Source organism: Sinocyclocheilus grahami, unplaced genomic scaffold (assembly GCF_001515645.1).
Source record: "Sinocyclocheilus grahami isolate Dianchi unplaced genomic scaffold, SAMN03320097.WGS_v1.1 scaffold466.1, whole genome shotgun sequence".
In the NCBI taxonomy this organism is placed as follows: Eukaryota; Metazoa; Chordata; class Actinopteri; order Cypriniformes; family Cyprinidae; genus Sinocyclocheilus; species Sinocyclocheilus grahami.
Genome location: NW_015505645.1, coordinates 604,185 through 622,461, shown reverse-complemented (window position 1 = coordinate 622,461; position 18,277 = coordinate 604,185). Strand labels below are relative to the sequence as shown.

The following is an 18,277-nucleotide window of genomic DNA, read 5'->3' as shown; positions in this document are numbered from 1 at the left end:
TCTGAGGACTCTGTAGCCTATATATATATATATATATATATATATATATATATATATATATATATATATATATATATATATGTAAATGTGTGTGTGTGTTTGTGTCAGTGTGTCTCCAGGACAGTGTTCTGGCCTTCTGGAAACATGGGATGCAAGGGAAGAGTTTCAAATCAAATGAGGTAAACGCAGATTGTATCAACATTGCATTATTAGTATATATTTATTTATCTGTTGATGCATTCAGACCTGTGATGCTAGCACAAGCACTCTTTCTGGTGAAACATCTTGTGTGTGCAGAGATGGTATGTATTTGTATTATGTGTGTGAGATTTTGTTTCACGTTCCTTGGCTCTGTAGCGTGTAACAATAAAAGGCCAAAGGTCTTCTGGAGGTGAAGCACAATGTTTATGAAATATGATAGTGAGAGAGTGTGTGTGTGAGACACAGATGACAGGGTGTGATGGATGATGTTAAATTCATGTACAATCAGAAAGCTCCAGCTGGCCAGAGAGTAATGAATTAAATTATTCAGCTGTTTTTCCTCCTCTCTGACTCCAATGAAAAGCGGTTGGCACCTACACCCCTCAAAAGAGTGTGTCAGTGTGTGTGTGTGTGTGTAGGGAGAGCTTTACAGCCTGCCAGGTGGTGCACCTGCATTGCCAACCATTGTATTTTGAGAACACAACCCACGTGCTAAATTTTCACCTATTGTTTAAAGTTTTTGGGATGGGAGTAGATCGAGGTCTGATTAGGAGGTTGTGGTGTTTGACTATCATTATTAAAGGAATGGATCACCCAAAGTTGAAAATTTGCTGAAAATCTACCCCCAGGCCATCCAAGATGTAGATGAGTTTGTTTCTTCATCGGAAAAGATCTTGAGAAATGTAGCATTACATCACTTCCTCACCAGTGGTTCCTCTGCAGTGAATGGGCGCCGTCAGAATGAAAGTCCAAACAGCTAAAAACATCACAATAATCCACACAAATGTTTAACTTCAAACCGCCAAAGTACTGGAGTCCATAGAGTCCCTAATCCATAATAATTCTTCCTCCAATAAAAAAGTCCATCCCATTTTGTCCTCTCTCATCAAAATCCACTGCAGAGGATCCATTGGTGACCAAGTGATGTAATGTTAAATTTAAGTAAATTTTCAGCAAATTTTAATTTTCTGGTCTTTCTGACAAAGACCACCTATGTAAACAAATTAAACTTCACGAATCAACTAGTTGTATAGTTTTGTAGTTACAGCTCCAGCAGCATTATATTTTATTTGTTAATTTTTTTTGCATTGAGTTTTCAAATGTGTGGACAAGTAAGTGTTTTTTTTTTTATATGCATGCATGTACAAAAGTTTCATTAAATAGCTCTCCTGGAACTTTGTTTTCGGCAGGTATACAGTTGTTTATTAAAGGTTTTTTTTTTTTTTCCACTTGTCTGCAGGTGACACAGGAGATTTCGGACCCAAGCAGAGTGTTCAGACTCCTGGGATCAGACAGGTTAGAACCGGATCAAATCATTTCTGTCTCTCTTTCTTTCTTTTGTCTCCTGGAAACATTACTCTCTGCCTCTATGTCTTCCCAGAAACTTTACATGTAGTCTTTTTACCTTTGCACATGCAGTGGACAGAAATAGAGACAAGAGGAGGGAAAAAGCCAACAGGGAGAACGTAGTGTCTCTACTGGTTTTGTTTCTATAGTGAGGGAAGCCCTGGGTTAGGTTTATGGGGGGACCGAAGCTTTGTATGACGTACGGGGTTAAATTAGGTCTGTCAATTTAACACCCAAGCTCATTGATGAGGGTTTTGTTCTGCTGTCTCAGACTGTTTCCTGCCAACATTCTGCCAACACAAAAACGTATTTGTGTCACCATACATTGATGCCACATACACAATGGCCCTGCACCACCCCCAAGACCCTCTTTAGGACATTCTGTCTCTCTTTCACTCTCCCTCTGAGATCTCCATATTTTATTTACACTGGCAGTGCCAGGCTTGTGTCTTAGTGCTGTAATTTCATCTGTCGCCTGCTGCTGAGGACACGACCAGCCTCCCGTTTGCACCAACCTCACACAACCCCTCAATATTTGCATAATCATGGCTTTCTTCCACCCTTTTACACTCATCTCCTCTATATGGTACATGTTGATTCTGATTTGTGTGTTAATATTTGTGGCCTTCTGTGCATTCTAGGGTTGTTGTTTTGGAGAGCCGGCCTACAGATAACCCTACTGCTCTCAGTAACCTCTACATCCTGGCTGGACATGAGAACAGTTATTAGCTCCGCCTCCTTCAGCCGTTCAGGCATGCTGCACCCTGCGCCCGGAGCTGTTGCAGTACCCATGATGCATTCGTTTTGGAACGGCACCAATGCTGGACAACCACAGCTGAGCTGATGAGCAGACTGTGTTTAGTGCTAAATCTCACTGCAGCCTTATGCCATACGCTGCCCACCGCCAGAGACTTCTTGCCATTTCAGGCATTCAGAATCAAACATCATGCAGTCCTACAGCAGCCAATCAGATTTTTGCAAATCAAGCAAGCAATCGCCAGAACTGCGAGCAATAGTGCTCTGTGTTAAATACTTGTTTTTTTAAAAACCCTATTAAATGTAATCATTCTAAACATTAAACCAACATTAGAGCTGTAAAGATAGAACATTGAGCAAAATGCATTGCTGCTCAAAAAGTGCCATATAAGGGAACGGTTTTATTAAACGTAACTAACCTCTGAGGTTTTGTGTTAATGTGGATTTAAAATGTCAGGTTTTCATGCCGGCTAAAGGGGAGAGTTTTGGGAGAATGAGTGAGTGTTATTTATTCAGCTGAGTTATGTGAGTGAAGCATCTGGCCCTCATGTTACTGAGTGAATATTTTTCTGCTGCAGATCATTTTCTCCTTGTTTGTTGTAGCGGTTTTATTTTCTCCAGCGGAGTAATATTTTACAATTTCAGTTATCTCTTTTTAAAAGTAACTTTAATTCAATAGTTGCACCATGTAAGCACTTTTGTACATGTTCTTTTTTTTGTATTTAAAAATGACTAAACATGGGAGATGTGAGGTTACTGTGATATCTCAAGTGTTTCCGTTGCTTTAGTTTTAATGTATGCAGCTTTCGTAATAAAAAGGCAATTGTTACTACTTTGGGATGTTTATGAAAGTTATTTCAGATTTTAAAAAATACACTAATTATAATGAAAATATCTCGAAACCAACATATCTGGACTTGTATTTTTGTTGTAGTTGTACTAATTAGTACAAGTACACTATATACAAGTTTGTAGTGTGCTGTGTGACCAGCTAAGGGGCTGGTTTGTTGTTCTTACACCTTATTTAATAAGAAATAACATTGTCTTGCGGATTTATGTGTAAGAAAGAGTGATTAACAGTCACATAAGTATCGCTTTTTATCTCTCCTTCCACTTCTGTTTCAGTTTTTTTATAATCTATTTCTTACTATGTGTCAGTAAGTTGCTGTTATTTTAGCATGTGTGTTTGCCTCAGTGTTATTTTTTTAGGATTACTGATGAACTAATGTACTTTGATTTGTATTAGTTATCTATTTTAGTTTTAGTTACAGTTGTAGTAATGTTGTCATTTTATTAGTTTTTTTTATTATGTCTATATAGGCTTTTTATTAAGTTTTACTTTGATTTATTTTGAGTTATTTCAGTACTTCAACATACAAAATGGAAATGAAATAATATATACAGTGGGAAAAAAATTTAACTTAAATGATTTTAGCAAATGGCTGCAATATAACAAAGAGTGAAAAATTTAAGGGGGTCTGAATACTTTCCGTACCCACTGTATATATATATATATTTAATGTATAGATATGTATATGTGCGTGGCTGTACATATAATATGTAGTTTTTTGGTGTTTGGCATAGTGTTATGTTAGAATCATTATACTCGTACCTTTTTGTTCTTTTAATATTTTTGAATTGTTTTTAGCTTTATTTTTTTTATTTTTTTTCATTTAAGTGTTTTAGTTTTGAAATGTTGTTGTATGCATTTGTCATTTTTATTTCTTTATTTTTAAAATGTGTATAAGTAGTATTTATAGTGTAGTGTTTTTAGTTGTTTTAATACTACAATTGATTGCTTCTGTTGTCCTCATCTGTAAGTCGCTTTGGATAAAAGCGTCTGCTAAATGACTAAAAGTAAAGTAACAGAAAGTCACCTTACGCTCGCGCACACTGTTAGGTGTGTACAGGTGGAAAAAACTGCGCGACATTTAATGTATGTCATAGGATGCAGGGATTAACAGTCCCACTGCTCTCGTTTCGTAAATGGCTGATCTGAGGTCAGATCGCGCGGATTGTTTCGCGCTTTCAGCGTGTTGCTGTGCAGATTGAAGCGCGCGCAGAGTGGAGGCGGAGCCTCGACGCGGTTGCTATGGCGACGGGCCGCTTGTAAATAGCGTGTTTTCTTCTCCATGCGAACTCAAACACATTTGTCGCGGTGCGCGGACGCACGGCTGTATCTGACCGTCAGACTCACTCAGCACAACACAGCTCCGCTTATTTGACGAATTTCGAGCTCAGAAAACTGCTGTTTTGTGGACGCTTTCATTTTTTATCATAAAGCAAATATTTGGATGAGACATTGGAAGGTAAGCTGGATACCTAACGTTATGCTCTCTATATATTATTAGATAATATTGTATGTTTATGTTTTAGAGTTTTCTTGGCGCTGAGGTAAACTGGACAGTTTAGTACGTTACACAAGAGCAGTTAGACTTGACTAGAACGGATCTTTACCACAATCATGTTACATAACAGTAATGTCTTTCAGCACAAGGAGGACTTCAGTTACCTCAGAATACAAAATAAGAAATAAAGTTCAGTGACCTGCTGATATTATGAAAATTAAAAATAATGTGAGGAGTTTGGTTCCCTAGCGGAACTTTTACTGGCCCAAAATAATTTCTAAATGTTATTTTTTTTAAAAAGGTAAAGAGGCCCAGAAAAATATACAGTAAGAGTTTTTGGTAACACTTTATTGTACAGTGTCCGTGTTACATATTACATGTGCTTACTATAGTAGTACTTCTTTGTGTAATTACACCGTAATAAAATATAAAAATTTTATCTCCAGCCCTGTATGTGTCATTTTTCACATTTAGATCAACATCAAAGCGAGGCAGTATCTTAAGTGTGTTCTGCTGGTGTCACAGAGATGGAGAAGTATGAGAAGATCAGTAAGATCGGCGAAGGCTCGTACGGCGTGGTGTTCAAGTGCAGGAATAAAGACACCGGACAGATCGTTGCCATCAAGAAGTTTGTGGAGTCTGAGGATGATCCCCTCATCAAGAAAATAGCGCTCCGAGAAATCCGCATGCTGAAGGTACACACTCAGTCTGACACTGCTGGAATAATCCCAGCATAAACCAGCCTAAAATGATTTGTTGGTTTAAAGTAGTTCCCCATCCTGGACAAGCTGGTTTTGTAGGATGGCCAGGTACCCAGCCATCAGACAGTAAGACCTGCCAAGCAGTTTAGGCTGCAGATGTTGAAGTCTTTTTGATTCTTGTTTTGTTAATATCGTCGTTTGTAGACTTGAAGAATAGTATTAGTAGTATTTTGGTCTCATTAGTGGGACAGGATGTTTTAATAATCGGTGTCTGGAACGCTTGTGTGATTTGCAAACTCTTTCCTTTGAGCTGAGAGCAAAGCAGTGGCCCTTTGAAGATCTGACATATCAGCCAACACTGGCTTACCAATTAATTTCACTCTGTTATGCATGAATGGATGGATGAATATTCTTGTTGTTCCCTTCGCCTTTCTTGAGATTTTTTTTCCAGGAGGTTGCTGTACCACAGACTTTATCCATTTATTTTATTTATTAAGTCATTTATTATTTTGTCTTTAAAGGGGGTTCCAGTTTATTCTAAACTCTAAACTTCTGAACTCTTGCAGTTGAAGATGGTTCTAGGATTTATTCTGGGGTGGATGGTGATCTGTTTCTGTTGGTGATATGGGGCAGTGTCATTTTACTATTGTTTATATACTATTCTCATATTTGTAGCTTTTTTATATTTCAGTTTTCATTTTAATTTTAGTAATTTTTACTAATAATAAATTATTTTATTTTATATCATTAATAATTTGTAAAAAATATTTCTATTAAGCTTTATTTTCAATCATGTTACATAACAGTAATGTCTTTCAGCACAAGGAGGACTTCAGTTACCTCAGAATACAAAATAAGAAATAAAGTTCAGTGACCTGCTGATATTATGAAAATTAAAAATAATGTGAGGAGTTTGGTCCCCTAGCGGAACTTTTACTGGCCCAAAATAATTTCTAAATGTTATTTTTTTAAAAAAGGTAAAGAGGCCCAGAAAAATATACAGTAAGAGTTTTTGGTAACACTTTATTGTACAGTGTCCGTGTTACATATTACATGTGCTTACTATAGTAGTACTTCTTTGTGTAATTACACCGTAATAAAATATAAAATTTTTATCTCCAGCCCTGTATGTGTCATTTTTCACATTTAGATCAACATCAAAGCGAGGCAGTATTTAAGTGTGTTCTGCGTACTTCAACTAATTTATTTCAGTTAGGTACCAAGGCAACATTTCCATCCATTAAAGTTTTTCCATCTAATATTTATATTTTATTTTATTTCCGCTTTATTTCAATTATCAGAAATTAAGTTTTAGTTAACAATATCAACACTGATATGGGGTGTGCTTGTCATTGTGTGTGTTATGAAACATTTGATAAGATGGAAAGTTGCTAATCTTTTTTTAACATATTTGTGTAAACACTTGAATGCTAAATCAAATGTACACACATAAAGTGGGGTCAAACGTTTCAGACTGCATTGGAAATATGAAAGTTTTATCATCTGAACTTATAAATAAAGTTTTAGGATTTTGATGATGCAAAATGAATAAGAAATATTTAAGACTCTGCAGTATTTGCTCACTATAAAAGTAAGAACATTTGTGACATTGGCTATGTGAAGTCCTCTGAACAGACGATCAGATGTTCTTCCTTTCATTAAAGCAACATCTCAGATTATGCTGGAGAACATGATTATTAGGTTTTACACATATTTGTAGCGTTCATCTTTAAAGCAAAAAAGGGACTAACCAAATATTAACATGCTCTGAAAAACTTAATTAAATTAGAATCAGATAAGAAGCATTTTCTCTAGTGTTCTTAGACTTTTTTGGATATGTTTCCATTCATAAAAATCCTGATTTGTTCATTACATTGTGTGTGTGTTTAGCAACTGAAACATCCAAACCTGGTGAATCTGATTGAGGTGTTCAGAAGAAAGAGAAAACTGCACCTGGTGTTTGAGTACTGCGACCACACCGTCCTAAATGAGCTGGAAAGATACCCAAGAGGGTGAGAACACACACACACACACACACACACACACATACATGCAGACACACCTATAAAACAGCTCTGTGTTTCTCACACTAACACATATTGTGTTTTTGTTGCTATGACGCCCAGCATGTCTTTAGTGGAATGTTTACAGCAGGATGCATTTGTCCTCTGTGGGGCACTTGAGGGAGACACTGTTAAACATTTAACAACATTTAACTCTTTATGTGTCATCCTCTTGATTTACAAGTCAAGAATCAACAAAGCTCACACAGTAGAGCACTCATGCATGCACATACACACTATATCATCAGAACGTATAGGGCTAGTGTGGAGTTCAGTAGGAGGGTTGAGATAGACAGAAGGAATGGAGAAGAATGAATGGTTAAAGTGAGGTTTGAGTTCAGCTGCATTGTAATGCTTTTTGTGTGTATGTGTGTGTTCACTTAGCGTTCCAGAGCACATGGTTAAAAGCATCATCTGGCAAACACTTCAGGCTGTGAACTTCTGCCACAAACAAAACGTAAGAATTTCAGACTTGTTGCTGCTGTCTCACACTCTATTGCCTTCTTAACAGTATTAGTTTCACAGATGTAATGCCTTTGCCCAGATTCAAGAGTTGAAATGTACCCCTTTTATAAAATATAAAGGCAGCTGCTTTTATACTGTTAGAATTTTTTTGTGTAATATTGACTTATATTATAAAGAACAGTCTTATTTTAGTACCACTGATGTACTTTTACAGTATTTATTGATATTTGGATATTTTTTCAATTTTTTAAATATATTTTTTAATTTTTTTTAGTTACTTTGTTGTGCATTTTTGTCATTTTAGTAGTTTTTCTTATTTGTCTATATAGTTTTTATTACTTTTTATTTCAAAAGTAATTTTTTACCAATTTAAGTAATTTTTTTATTTAATTATTTTAGTACACCAAGTTAAGCTAAATTAAAATAAGAATTGTTTTTATTATTATTGAAACATATTACATTATTAAATTTAAATGAATCATAAAAAATTATATAATTATAAACAGTTTTTTAGTTCACTATAACCCTGATAAAGAAATTTCTTTTTTTCCTAAATTAAAAAAAATTGTGACTGTACTAAAGCAAGTTATTAAAATATTATCTAGAAAATGTTTACTTTGTATAAAGTATTCAAATTCTTTAAATATGTTAAATATATATATATATATTGCATTAAACATATTTATGAATTAATTGAATATCTTAAGCTAACATATTTGTTAATTTTTTTTTTAATTCAAAATTTTCAGACCCCCTAGAACCCCTAATTTAAAAGTGATTTTTATTTTGTTTTGTTGCGTTGCGTTTCACAAATTGGATCTGCCACCTATTTTAGTAAATCCCCAACATCATATGTATATATGTATACATATCATAAACAGTCTAGAATTGGAACCAGCACTAATTTTAGTGGATCCACCACCTAATGACTCTGTGAAAGAAATCAGTTTAATTTTAGTAAAGCGTCTTAATTTTGTTTTAAATCAGACGTTTTAGGAGACTGAGTAATTTAAAAATGTGTTTTTAGTGTATCCACAGAGATGTGAAGCCTGAAAATATTCTCATCACCAAACATCAAGTCATCAAACTCTGTGACTTTGGCTTTGCCAGGATCCTCAGTGCGTGTGTACACACACATACACACATATATATCCATACACACACACACACTCTCTCTACCTTCAACTTTCCATTCATCTAATAACTCACTCTTTTCCAGCGGGTCCATGTGATTATTATACGGATTATGTAGCGACACGGTGGTACAGAGCTCCAGAACTGCTAGTAGGAGACACACAGTACGGCCCGCCAGTGGACGTCTGGGCAATAGGGTGTGTGTTTGCAGAGCTGCTCTCTGGTGCTCCTTTATGGCCGGGCAAATCCGATGTCGACCAGCTGTATCTGCTCAGGAAATCTCTGGGTAAGAAACACACATAACTCCAGCTGTTCATATGATATGTGAATGGATGCATGTAATGAATAGAATTTATTTGTGTTTTGTTGTGTTCATAGGCGAGTTGATTCCTCGACACCAGCAGGTGTTCAGCACTAACCAGTTCTTCAGTGGAGTTTGTGTCCCTAAACCACAGGAGATGGTCAGATGATCAAGGTTTCAAGTTTATTTTCTGAAGCTCTTAAAAAGTAAACCCGTTCACACTCGATATGTGTCTAATCTATAGGAGCCTCTTGAACTGAAGTATCCAAATCTCTCATACCAGGCGCTGAGCCTCATGAAGGTCAGTTAAACACACACACACCATTCATACAGAAGTCCGCTGCGCACTCAGAACCAGTACAAGCACGTCTGTCTGTTGTCTGTCTTTCTCAGGGTTGTCTGCGGATGGACCCGGCTGAGAGGTTGTCCTGTGAGCAGTTACTAGAACTGCCATACTTTGACAGTCTGCGAGAAGAGAGCGATAGTGTGACACGTGAACTGGACCGCAAGAGACGTACACGCAAACCACGCAAACACCTGCCTCCTGGGGTCTGTTGCCATTGACTATAACACTCACATCTAGGGCTGGGCAGTGTGACCTTTATTGTGTGTGAAGCTATGGAGTTCAGTAGTTATCAATTATTCCAGTAGTTTATCTCCTAAAAATATTTTAGGGATAAACCACTGGAGATGAAGGATCATGTGACTCTGAAGAATGGAGTAATGATGCTGAAAATTAAGTTTTGCCATCACAGGATTAAACTGTTTTAAAATAGAAAATAAAATAGAAAGAGTTAGTTCAAGTTTTTACTGTATTTTTGTTTAAAAATGCAGCCTTGGTGAACATAAGAGGCTTCTTTCAAAGACATTAAAAAAAACTTACCAACCCTAAGCTTTTGAACAGTGTTTATGTAACAGAATATTTATTTATATATTTATGTTTATTATTATTTTTATTTGATCATTTATTTTCAGGTATAAACATAACTATATTACGAAATAATTAAAAAAAAAATACACTAGATTAATAAAACGTTTTGGTCATACTGCCCACCCTTACTTTTACCCATAAAAATCTAAAACCTAAAACCATAAAAACCTATTTAGTTTAATATTTGAAATCCTCGTTCTCTGTCTGTGTAGTATCTGCCTCAGTTGGCCAGCAGTACCATCTTCCCAGCTGTGGAGAACAGAAAATACTACAACAACCTGCGCAAATTCAACTATCATCTGCCAAACATATGATGGATGTCCACTCATCAAGAACCCGAGACCTGACCGACCACCTCCCAGCTTGTGTATGTGTGTGTGTGTGTGTGTGTGTGTGAGGATAGACAAAGGGCTCTGCTCTGCCTGTAGAACAATGATGTCACACTGCCAAAGACTCACAGAGGCATTTCTGTAATATGTAAAATGACAACAGCAATACTAATATTGTTAAAACTGAATGCTGTGTTTAATAGTTTGATTAGAAACCGACATCAGTGCTGTAGAAGGGTTTGCTCTGTGAGAGATTATTTTTAGTTTTTACCTCTATTAGATCCAGATATTTTTCTTTATTATAAATCCTAATGATGCTTCATGTATGTTTGAAGTGTGTATATATGACTAAAATCATTTCTAGAGACGTAACCAGACCCAGACAGAATCAACACACTTTTTTCAGATTTTCTGTACATAAAAACTGTGGAATTTTCCAGTATGGATTTAAAAAATCAGAATTCTGAGTTGCTGAAAGTACAATCAAGTTAGCCAAATTATTTAATAAATGAAGGCTTTAGGGATGTGTAGAATTCGTTTGAATTGTGCAGAAATCTGTGGCTCTTTCTGTGTGGGCCTGGACATAATCCTGTATTTTGTTTAACATTTATTACCCCATCGTGGACATAATGATATTTTTGTTGCCTTTATGACTGGTGCTAATAATTGAGCCACTGAGTTGCACCAGATGCCAAATTTGAGAGATGTGATTCACAAATATGTGGGGGGGGGGGGGGGGGGGAGTTTGTGTTAAAAATAAATAGTATTAGTATTAAATAGTTTTTGGTTGTTTTCAGCCTAATCATTAAAGATCTTTCTGCAACATAAATTTGTTTCTATAGCTTCTTTATAAGAAATGAAACAAGTCGTGTATGAAGAAACAACAAAACTGTTTTTACAATGTATTGATAATGGCAATGTAACAACTCCATGTTGTTTGATCAAAGCTAATTCGGTGTTGTTGACTGAGCAGAGCAGCTCTCTGCATCTGTCCCTGGGATGCTCAGTTGCTTGGATACTGTTGCCACAGCAAGTCACGGACATCAGCCAGAGGGGTTGTCTGGCCTGGTAATGAGTCTGTGAGAGTTGTGGGTTTCCAATGTGCTCTGAGAAGCACTGTGATTGGCTAAGCGAGATCCAGTTCTACGGTGAGTCTGGGAAGTGCAGTCTGGAGTCTGTCCACAGTCTGATCTTTATCTTTTACACCAGGCAGATCACTGAGAAGCAGCCACTCCATGTTCCTAATATATACACACACAATCGGAGGTAAGACTTGTGATGTCAGTAGCAGAAGCCACTGATTTTACTCTAGTGACAATTTAACCAATATATCCACCAGGGCTGAAACTTTTAGCAGCACTGGTCTCTATGATCAACTTTAAGGAACAGTTCACCCAAAAATGACAATTTACTGAGAATTTACTCACTCTCAGGCCATCTAAGATGTAGATAAGTTTTTTCTTCATTGGAACAGATTTGGAGAATTTTAGCATTACATCACTTACGTACCATTGGATCCTCTGCAGTGAATGGGTGCCGTCAGAATGAGAGTCCAAACAGCTGATAAAAGTATAATACATGCAGCTTTTGCTTCACAAGACTTATTTACGGACAAATTAATTGCTGGCCTGGAGTTGCTTGGATTACTTGTGGATTACTGATGTTTTTATCAGCTGTATGGACACTCATTCTGATGGCACCCATTCACTGGAGAGGATCCATAGGTGAGCAAGTGATGTAATGCTAAATTTCTTCTAACTGTTAAGAAAATAAAAATCTACATCTTGGATGGCCTGAGGATGAGTTCATTTTTGGGTGAACTACCCCTTTAACTGCTTGTGGGAAACGCAACCCTGGCTGACTAATTCTCCAATAGTTGGTCATTTGAGATTATCAACATCATCCAATTGCCATGCCCATATGATATACATAACAAAATTATGGGCAATACTGAGAGCCCAACTGAAATTAAAGATGCTGTTGTCATACCTGAGGTGATGAAGAGCAATGATTCCTTTATCTGTCACGTTGCCACAGGAAACTACTGTCATGTTTTTCAAACTGTCCTGCAGCGTCTTTATTTGACTCAAATGCTCCAGACAGGCATCTTCTATATAAATACACTTATTGAACCTGATTTCTTCTACGTGCTCGAGACCCTCTAAACAAAAAAACAAATGCGTGTTAGTACTAACAATTCTTTAGATGCCTTTGGTAAATATTAATTAATAAATATATAGTCCAAATGGTCAGCAACCATTTTGACTTTTTTAATTCTTTAAAAAAATCTTACATTTGATTTATTTTTAAAACAAATAAATATGTTGTATATATATATAATTTATTTATATATAAATGAATACATTCAAAAGTTTGAGGTCAGTAGATTTTTTAAAAGAAATACATTTTTAAGTAGAGATAAATGCATTAAATTGATCTGTTGTGCTAATTAATATTTTTGTGGAAACTGATTTTTCTTTGATGAATAGAAAGTTCAAAGAACAGTATTTATAAAAATATATTTTTTAACATTATTAATGTCTTTATTAACTGTCACTTTCAATCAGTTACCTTATGTAGCAGAATTTCAGTGTCAATGTCATTGTGTTTTATTAAATATTTGTATTCATTATCATTTCTGTCTTCTGCGTCCACAGAAATCCTAAATAAACAACAAATGCAAGGTTGCCATCCTCTGATAATCATTTGGTCGGCATATGACTAGGTGAAATGGGCAAGTTGAAGTATGCTGGTGCTGTCATATTAAGTGTAGAAATGTCAAATGTAGTGTACTGTATAGGAAACCTGGATGTGTGAAAAGACAGTGAGTGTGAGTGAAAAAAAGAGAGGACTGCACTGTATCTGTCTGTGTAAAACACCCCTTAGCTTTACGTCACTTTTTCCCACAACTGAACCTCGCATCCTCACCTGTGACACACAGACAGTGTCTCATCCTCACCTGTGACACACACACGGTGTCTCAGTGTCTCACCACATCTCACACACACACATAGTAGCGTCTTAACAAACTTTCCCTCTCTGGGGTCTAATTTAATAAATAATGCAAGAGTGTTTTGCTGAAGCAAATGGAGTAAGAGATCTTAGAGTTGAAGCAGGTGTTTGACCTTCTCTATTCACTGATGATTTCATTCAATTTGCATAGGTAATATCACAATGCTAAAGGTTAAAAGATAATTCTGCTTCATAAAGGTAACTGGGTCAGGGCAATGAGAAGGGTGTTTATGCATTTAATCGATCACTTACCCAGATGATCAAAACCTCGATACATGATGCAGGAATCTGTGGCATCAATGGCTTCTATCTGGTACCGTCCCAACGGCCCAGTCGGGAGTCCATTGTAGTCGTGCTGCCATCGGTCGAAACCACGGAAACGAACTTTTGCACCGCACCTCAGGAGCCACTCGGCAGCAGCTCGATCAGGACCCACCGCTTTAATACGCTCATAATCAACTCTATATTGAAAAACACAACAGTTACGGATCACTGCATCTGGGAAGCTGACATGACATTTCAAGCAGTGACTTCCATGCGCTGCAGTGTGACAGGCCATCTAAAACCCGTGATAGATCAATTAAATGTCTGCTTTTGTAGCCATTTTTAATGGATAGTGCACATTTTCAGTTTTGTTTAAACTACCATTCAAATGTTTGGGGACAATTTTTTTCTTTTTTTTAAAGAAGTCTCTTATGCTCACCAGGGCTGCATTTATTTGATCAAAAATACAGGAACAACAGTAATACTGTGAAATATTATTACAGTTTAAGATGAACTATTTTCTATTTTAATATTATTTCAAAATGTACTCTTTTTGCATGATCATCCAGTCTTCAGTGTCACATGATCCTTCAGAAATCATTCTAATACGCTGATTTGATGCTAAAGAAACATTTCTTATTATTATCAATGTTGACAACAGTTGGTCTGCTTAATATTGTTGTGGAAACTGAAACATTTTTTAGGATTATTTGATGAATAGAAAGTTCAAATCAACAGCATTTATTTGAACCAGAAAACTATTTATAACATTAACATCACTTACGTACCATTGGATCCTCTGCAGTGAATGGGTGCCGTCAGAATGAGAGTCCAAACAGCTGATAAAAGTATAATACATGCAGCTTTTGCTTCACAAGACTTATTTACGGACAAATTAATTGCTGGCCTGGAGTTGCTTGGATTACTTGTGGATTACTGATGTTTTTATCAGCTGTATGGACACTCATTCTGATGGCACCCATTCACTGGAGAGGATCCATAGGTGAGCAAGTGATGTAATGCTAAATTTCTTCTAACTGTTAAGAAAATAAAAATCTACATCTTGGATGGCCTGAGGATGAGTTCATTTTTGGGTGAACTACCCCTTTAACTGCTTGTGGGAAACGCAACCCTGGCTGACTAATTCTCCAATAGTTGGTCATTTGAGATTATCAACATCATCCAATTGCCATGCCCATATGATATACATAACAAAATTATGGGCAATACTGAGAGCCCAACTGAAATTAAAGATGCTGTTGTCATACCTGAGGTGATGAAGAGCAATGATTCCTTTATCTGTCACGTTGCCACAGGAAACTACTGTCATGTTTTTCAAACTGTCCTGCAGCGTCTTTATTTGACTCAAATGCTCCAGACAGGCATCTTCTATATAAATACACTTATTGAACCTGATTTCTTCTACGTGCTCGAGACCCTCTAAACAAAAAAACAAATGCGTGTTAGTACTAACAATTCTTTAGATGCCTTTGGTAAATATTAATTAATAAATATATAGTCCAAATGGTCAGCAACCATTTTGACTTTTTTAATTCTTTAAAAAAATCTTACATTTGATTTATTTTTAAAACAAATAAATATGTTGTATATATATATAATTTATTTATATATAAATTAATACATTCAAAAGTTTGAGGTCAGTAGATTTTTTAAAAGAAATACATTTTTAAGTAGAGATAAATGCATTAAATTGATCTGTTGTGCTAATTAATATTTTTGTGGAAACTGATTTTTCTTTGATGAATAGAAAGTTCAAAGAACAGTATTTATAAAAATATATTTTTTAACATTATTAATGTCTTTATTAACTGTCACTTTCAATCAGTTACCTTATGTAGCAGAATTTCAGTGTCAATGTCATTGTGTTTTATTAAATATTTGTATTCATTATCATTTCTGTCTTCTGCGTCCACAGAAATCCTAAATAAACAACAAATGCAAGGTTGCCATCCTCTGATAATCATTTGGTCGGCATATGACTAGGTGAAATGGGCAAGTTGAAGTATGCTGGTGCTGTCATATTAAGTGTAGAAATGTCAAATGTAGTGTACTGTATAGGAAACCTGGATGTGTGAAAAGACAGTGAGTGTGAGTGAAAAAAAGAGAGGACTGCACTGTATCTGTCTGTGTAAAACACCCCTTAGCTTTACGTCACTTTTTCCCACAACTGAACCTCGCATCCTCACCTGTGACACACAGACAGTGTCTCATCCTCACCTGTGACACACACACGGTGTCTCAGTGTCTCACCACATCTCACACACACACATAGTAGCGTCTTAACAAACTTTCCCTCTCTGGGGTCTAATTTAATAAATAATGCAAGAGTGTTTTGCTGAAGCAAATGGAGTAAGAGATCTTAGAGTTGAAGCAGGTGTTTGACCTTCTCTATTCACTGATGATTTCATTCAATTTGCATAGGTAATATCACAATGCTAAAGGTTAAAAGATAATTCTGCTTCATAAAGGTAACTGGGTCAGGGCAATGAGAAGGGTGTTTATGCATTTAATCGATCACTTACCCAGATGATCAAAACCTCGATACATGATGCAGGAATCTGTGGCATCAATGGCTTCTATCTGGTACCGTCCCAACGGCCCAGTCGGGAGTCCATTGTAGTCGTGCTGCCATCGGTCGAAACCACGGAAACGAACTTTTGCACCGCACCTCAGGAGCCACTCGGCAGCAGCTCGATCAGGACCCACCGCTTTAATACGCTCATAATCAACTCTATATTGAAAAACACAACAGTTACGGATCACTGCATCTGGGAAGCTGACATGACATTTCAAGCAGTGACTTCCATGCGCTGCAGTGTGACAGGCCATCTAAAACCCGTGATAGATCAATTAAATGTCTGCTTTTGTAGCCATTTTTAATGGATAGTGCACATTTTCAGTTTTGTTTAAACTACCATTCAAATGTTTGGGGACAATTTTTTTCTTTTTTTTAAAGAAGTCTCTTATGCTCACCAGGGCTGCATTTATTTGATCAAAAATACAGGAACAACAGTAATACTGTGAAATATTATTACAGTTTAAGATGAACTATTTTCTATTTTAATATTATTTCAAAATGTACTCTTTTTGCATGATCATCCAGTCTTCAGTGTCACATGATCCTTCAGAAATCATTCTAATACGCTGATTTGATGCTAAAGAAACATTTCTTATTATTATCAATGTTGACAACAGTTGGTCTGCTTAATATTGTTGTGGAAACTGAAACATTTTTTAGGATTATTTGATGAATAGAAAGTTCAAATCAACAGCATTTATTTGAACCAGAAAACTATTTATAACATTATAAATCAACATTATAACATGACAACATTATAAATGTCTTTACTGTCATTTTTGCTTAATACCAGTATTTGTGTTTTTCAAATAAATACAAATCAAATCTCACTGACCCCAAACCTTTGAACGGCACTGTATATCTTATTTGTTGTGACTGAACTACACTAAATGTATAGCATCCAGTAGCAACACAGCTTTTTGCCATCAGTATTTGATAAATGAAAAACATATTTGTTGACCACTATTAACTGTTTTGTACAGCAATGTTCAACATGGAACTTTTAAAATTAATTTGTCACACTTCAGGACTGTTCAAGTGTAATGCAGAAACTAAAAAGAAATGATGACCAGTAAAAGCACGTAAAACATACACTAGATGCTATTATTTTAAAGCTCAGACTATAAATAAGAGCTGTTGTTGTGAATTAGTGGACTTAGATTCGTCTCTGTAGGGATTCCTCACTCTATGGAACAGACTAATCACTAGACATTAGTCGCTTTATATTTCTGGCTCTCACACTCAACATTTTGGTTGTTGTAATTGGCCTCAGGTGCGTTACAGTCTGCTGTGCATTGGGAAAGGAAGTAAATTATGACATTAGAGAAATATTAATGTAGTTACATAACTAAATATCCAAGACTTACTTGTTGAAAACAGCATTGAGCCACCCCCAGAACTCACGACTGCCCCCTGACGGCTGCTTATGTGCGGATAAAATCCTCCGCGCTGACCAGGTGAACAATCTCATGTCTATATGGCTGAGATAAACAGAGAGAAAGAGTCGAGATGTCAAAGCACGAAAACACATAGTTTAATGACACTTTCTAATAGCAGACTGATCCGTGTACGCTGTGATCGTGACATTGAATATAGAGGACAACGTAATTTATCAAACCTCTAAACGTCGTAAAGCTCAGAGAGAATATCATTAACACACATACCATACATAGAACCTTGACAAAATAAAATAGTGTAAAACCTGCTAAACTGACGCTGCGGTTCGGGTCTGTGCTGTTCTGTATATGCGCGGAGTGTTTACATCCTGCGTCCTCCATGCGCGCTTGCGGATCTTCCCCCCGTTACGCCACTACGTCTCGCGCTCT

General features: G+C 36.3%; 3 protein-coding genes across 5 annotated transcripts in view; 2 read left to right on the top strand and 1 right to left on the bottom strand.

Moving 5' to 3' along the window:
* LOC107553180 (mitogen-activated protein kinase kinase kinase kinase 5-like) overlaps positions 1 to 3,136 on the top strand; it is a 30,383-nt gene extending 27,247 nt beyond the window's left edge. Inside the window, exons 31-33 of the mRNA XM_016235314.1 lie at positions 109 to 179; positions 1,442 to 1,497; positions 2,190 to 3,136. Coding sequence (XP_016090800.1) covers positions 109 to 179; positions 1,442 to 1,497; positions 2,190 to 2,277 — 215 coding nt within the window. The 3' untranslated portion in view covers positions 2,278 to 3,136. The remainder of the gene's footprint in view (positions 1 to 108; positions 180 to 1,441; positions 1,498 to 2,189) is intronic.
* Positions 3,137 to 4,344: 1,208 nt separating this feature from the next.
* LOC107553215 (cyclin-dependent kinase-like 1) lies at positions 4,345 to 10,582 on the top strand. Its single transcript, XM_016235365.1, has 10 exons — positions 4,345 to 4,613; positions 5,127 to 5,347; positions 7,244 to 7,365; positions 7,801 to 7,873; positions 8,909 to 8,999; positions 9,101 to 9,301; positions 9,394 to 9,476; positions 9,561 to 9,617; positions 9,710 to 9,865; positions 10,460 to 10,582. The coding sequence occupies exons 2-10, from the start codon at positions 5,180 to 5,182 to the stop codon at positions 10,559 to 10,561; spliced, it is 1,053 nt and encodes a 350-aa protein (XP_016090851.1). The 5' UTR covers positions 4,345 to 4,613; positions 5,127 to 5,179; the 3' UTR covers positions 10,562 to 10,582.
* An 857-nt stretch (positions 10,583 to 11,439) lies between these two features.
* LOC107553216 (ATP synthase subunit s, mitochondrial-like) lies at positions 11,440 to 18,244 on the bottom strand. Of its 3 annotated transcripts, none has more exons than XM_016235366.1 (5): positions 18,154 to 18,244; positions 17,819 to 17,932; positions 16,396 to 16,604; positions 15,121 to 15,292; positions 11,440 to 11,817 (listed from the first exon to the last, which is right to left on the bottom strand). In XM_016235366.1, exons 2-5 carry the CDS (start codon positions 17,920 to 17,922, stop codon positions 11,703 to 11,705), a joined length of 600 nt encoding a protein of 199 aa, XP_016090852.1. In that variant the 5' UTR covers positions 17,923 to 17,932; positions 18,154 to 18,244; the 3' UTR covers positions 11,440 to 11,702. The 3 variants fall into 3 exon arrangements, with proteins under 3 accessions (XP_016090852.1, XP_016090853.1, XP_016090855.1); XM_016235367.1 differs by having other exon boundaries at positions 11,683 to 11,817; positions 18,167 to 18,238; XM_016235369.1 differs by lacking the exons at positions 15,121 to 15,292; positions 16,396 to 16,604; positions 17,819 to 17,932; positions 18,154 to 18,244 and adding exons at positions 12,566 to 12,737; positions 13,841 to 14,155 and having other exon boundaries at positions 11,683 to 11,817.
* Between the last annotated feature and the right edge of the window lie 33 nt (positions 18,245 to 18,277).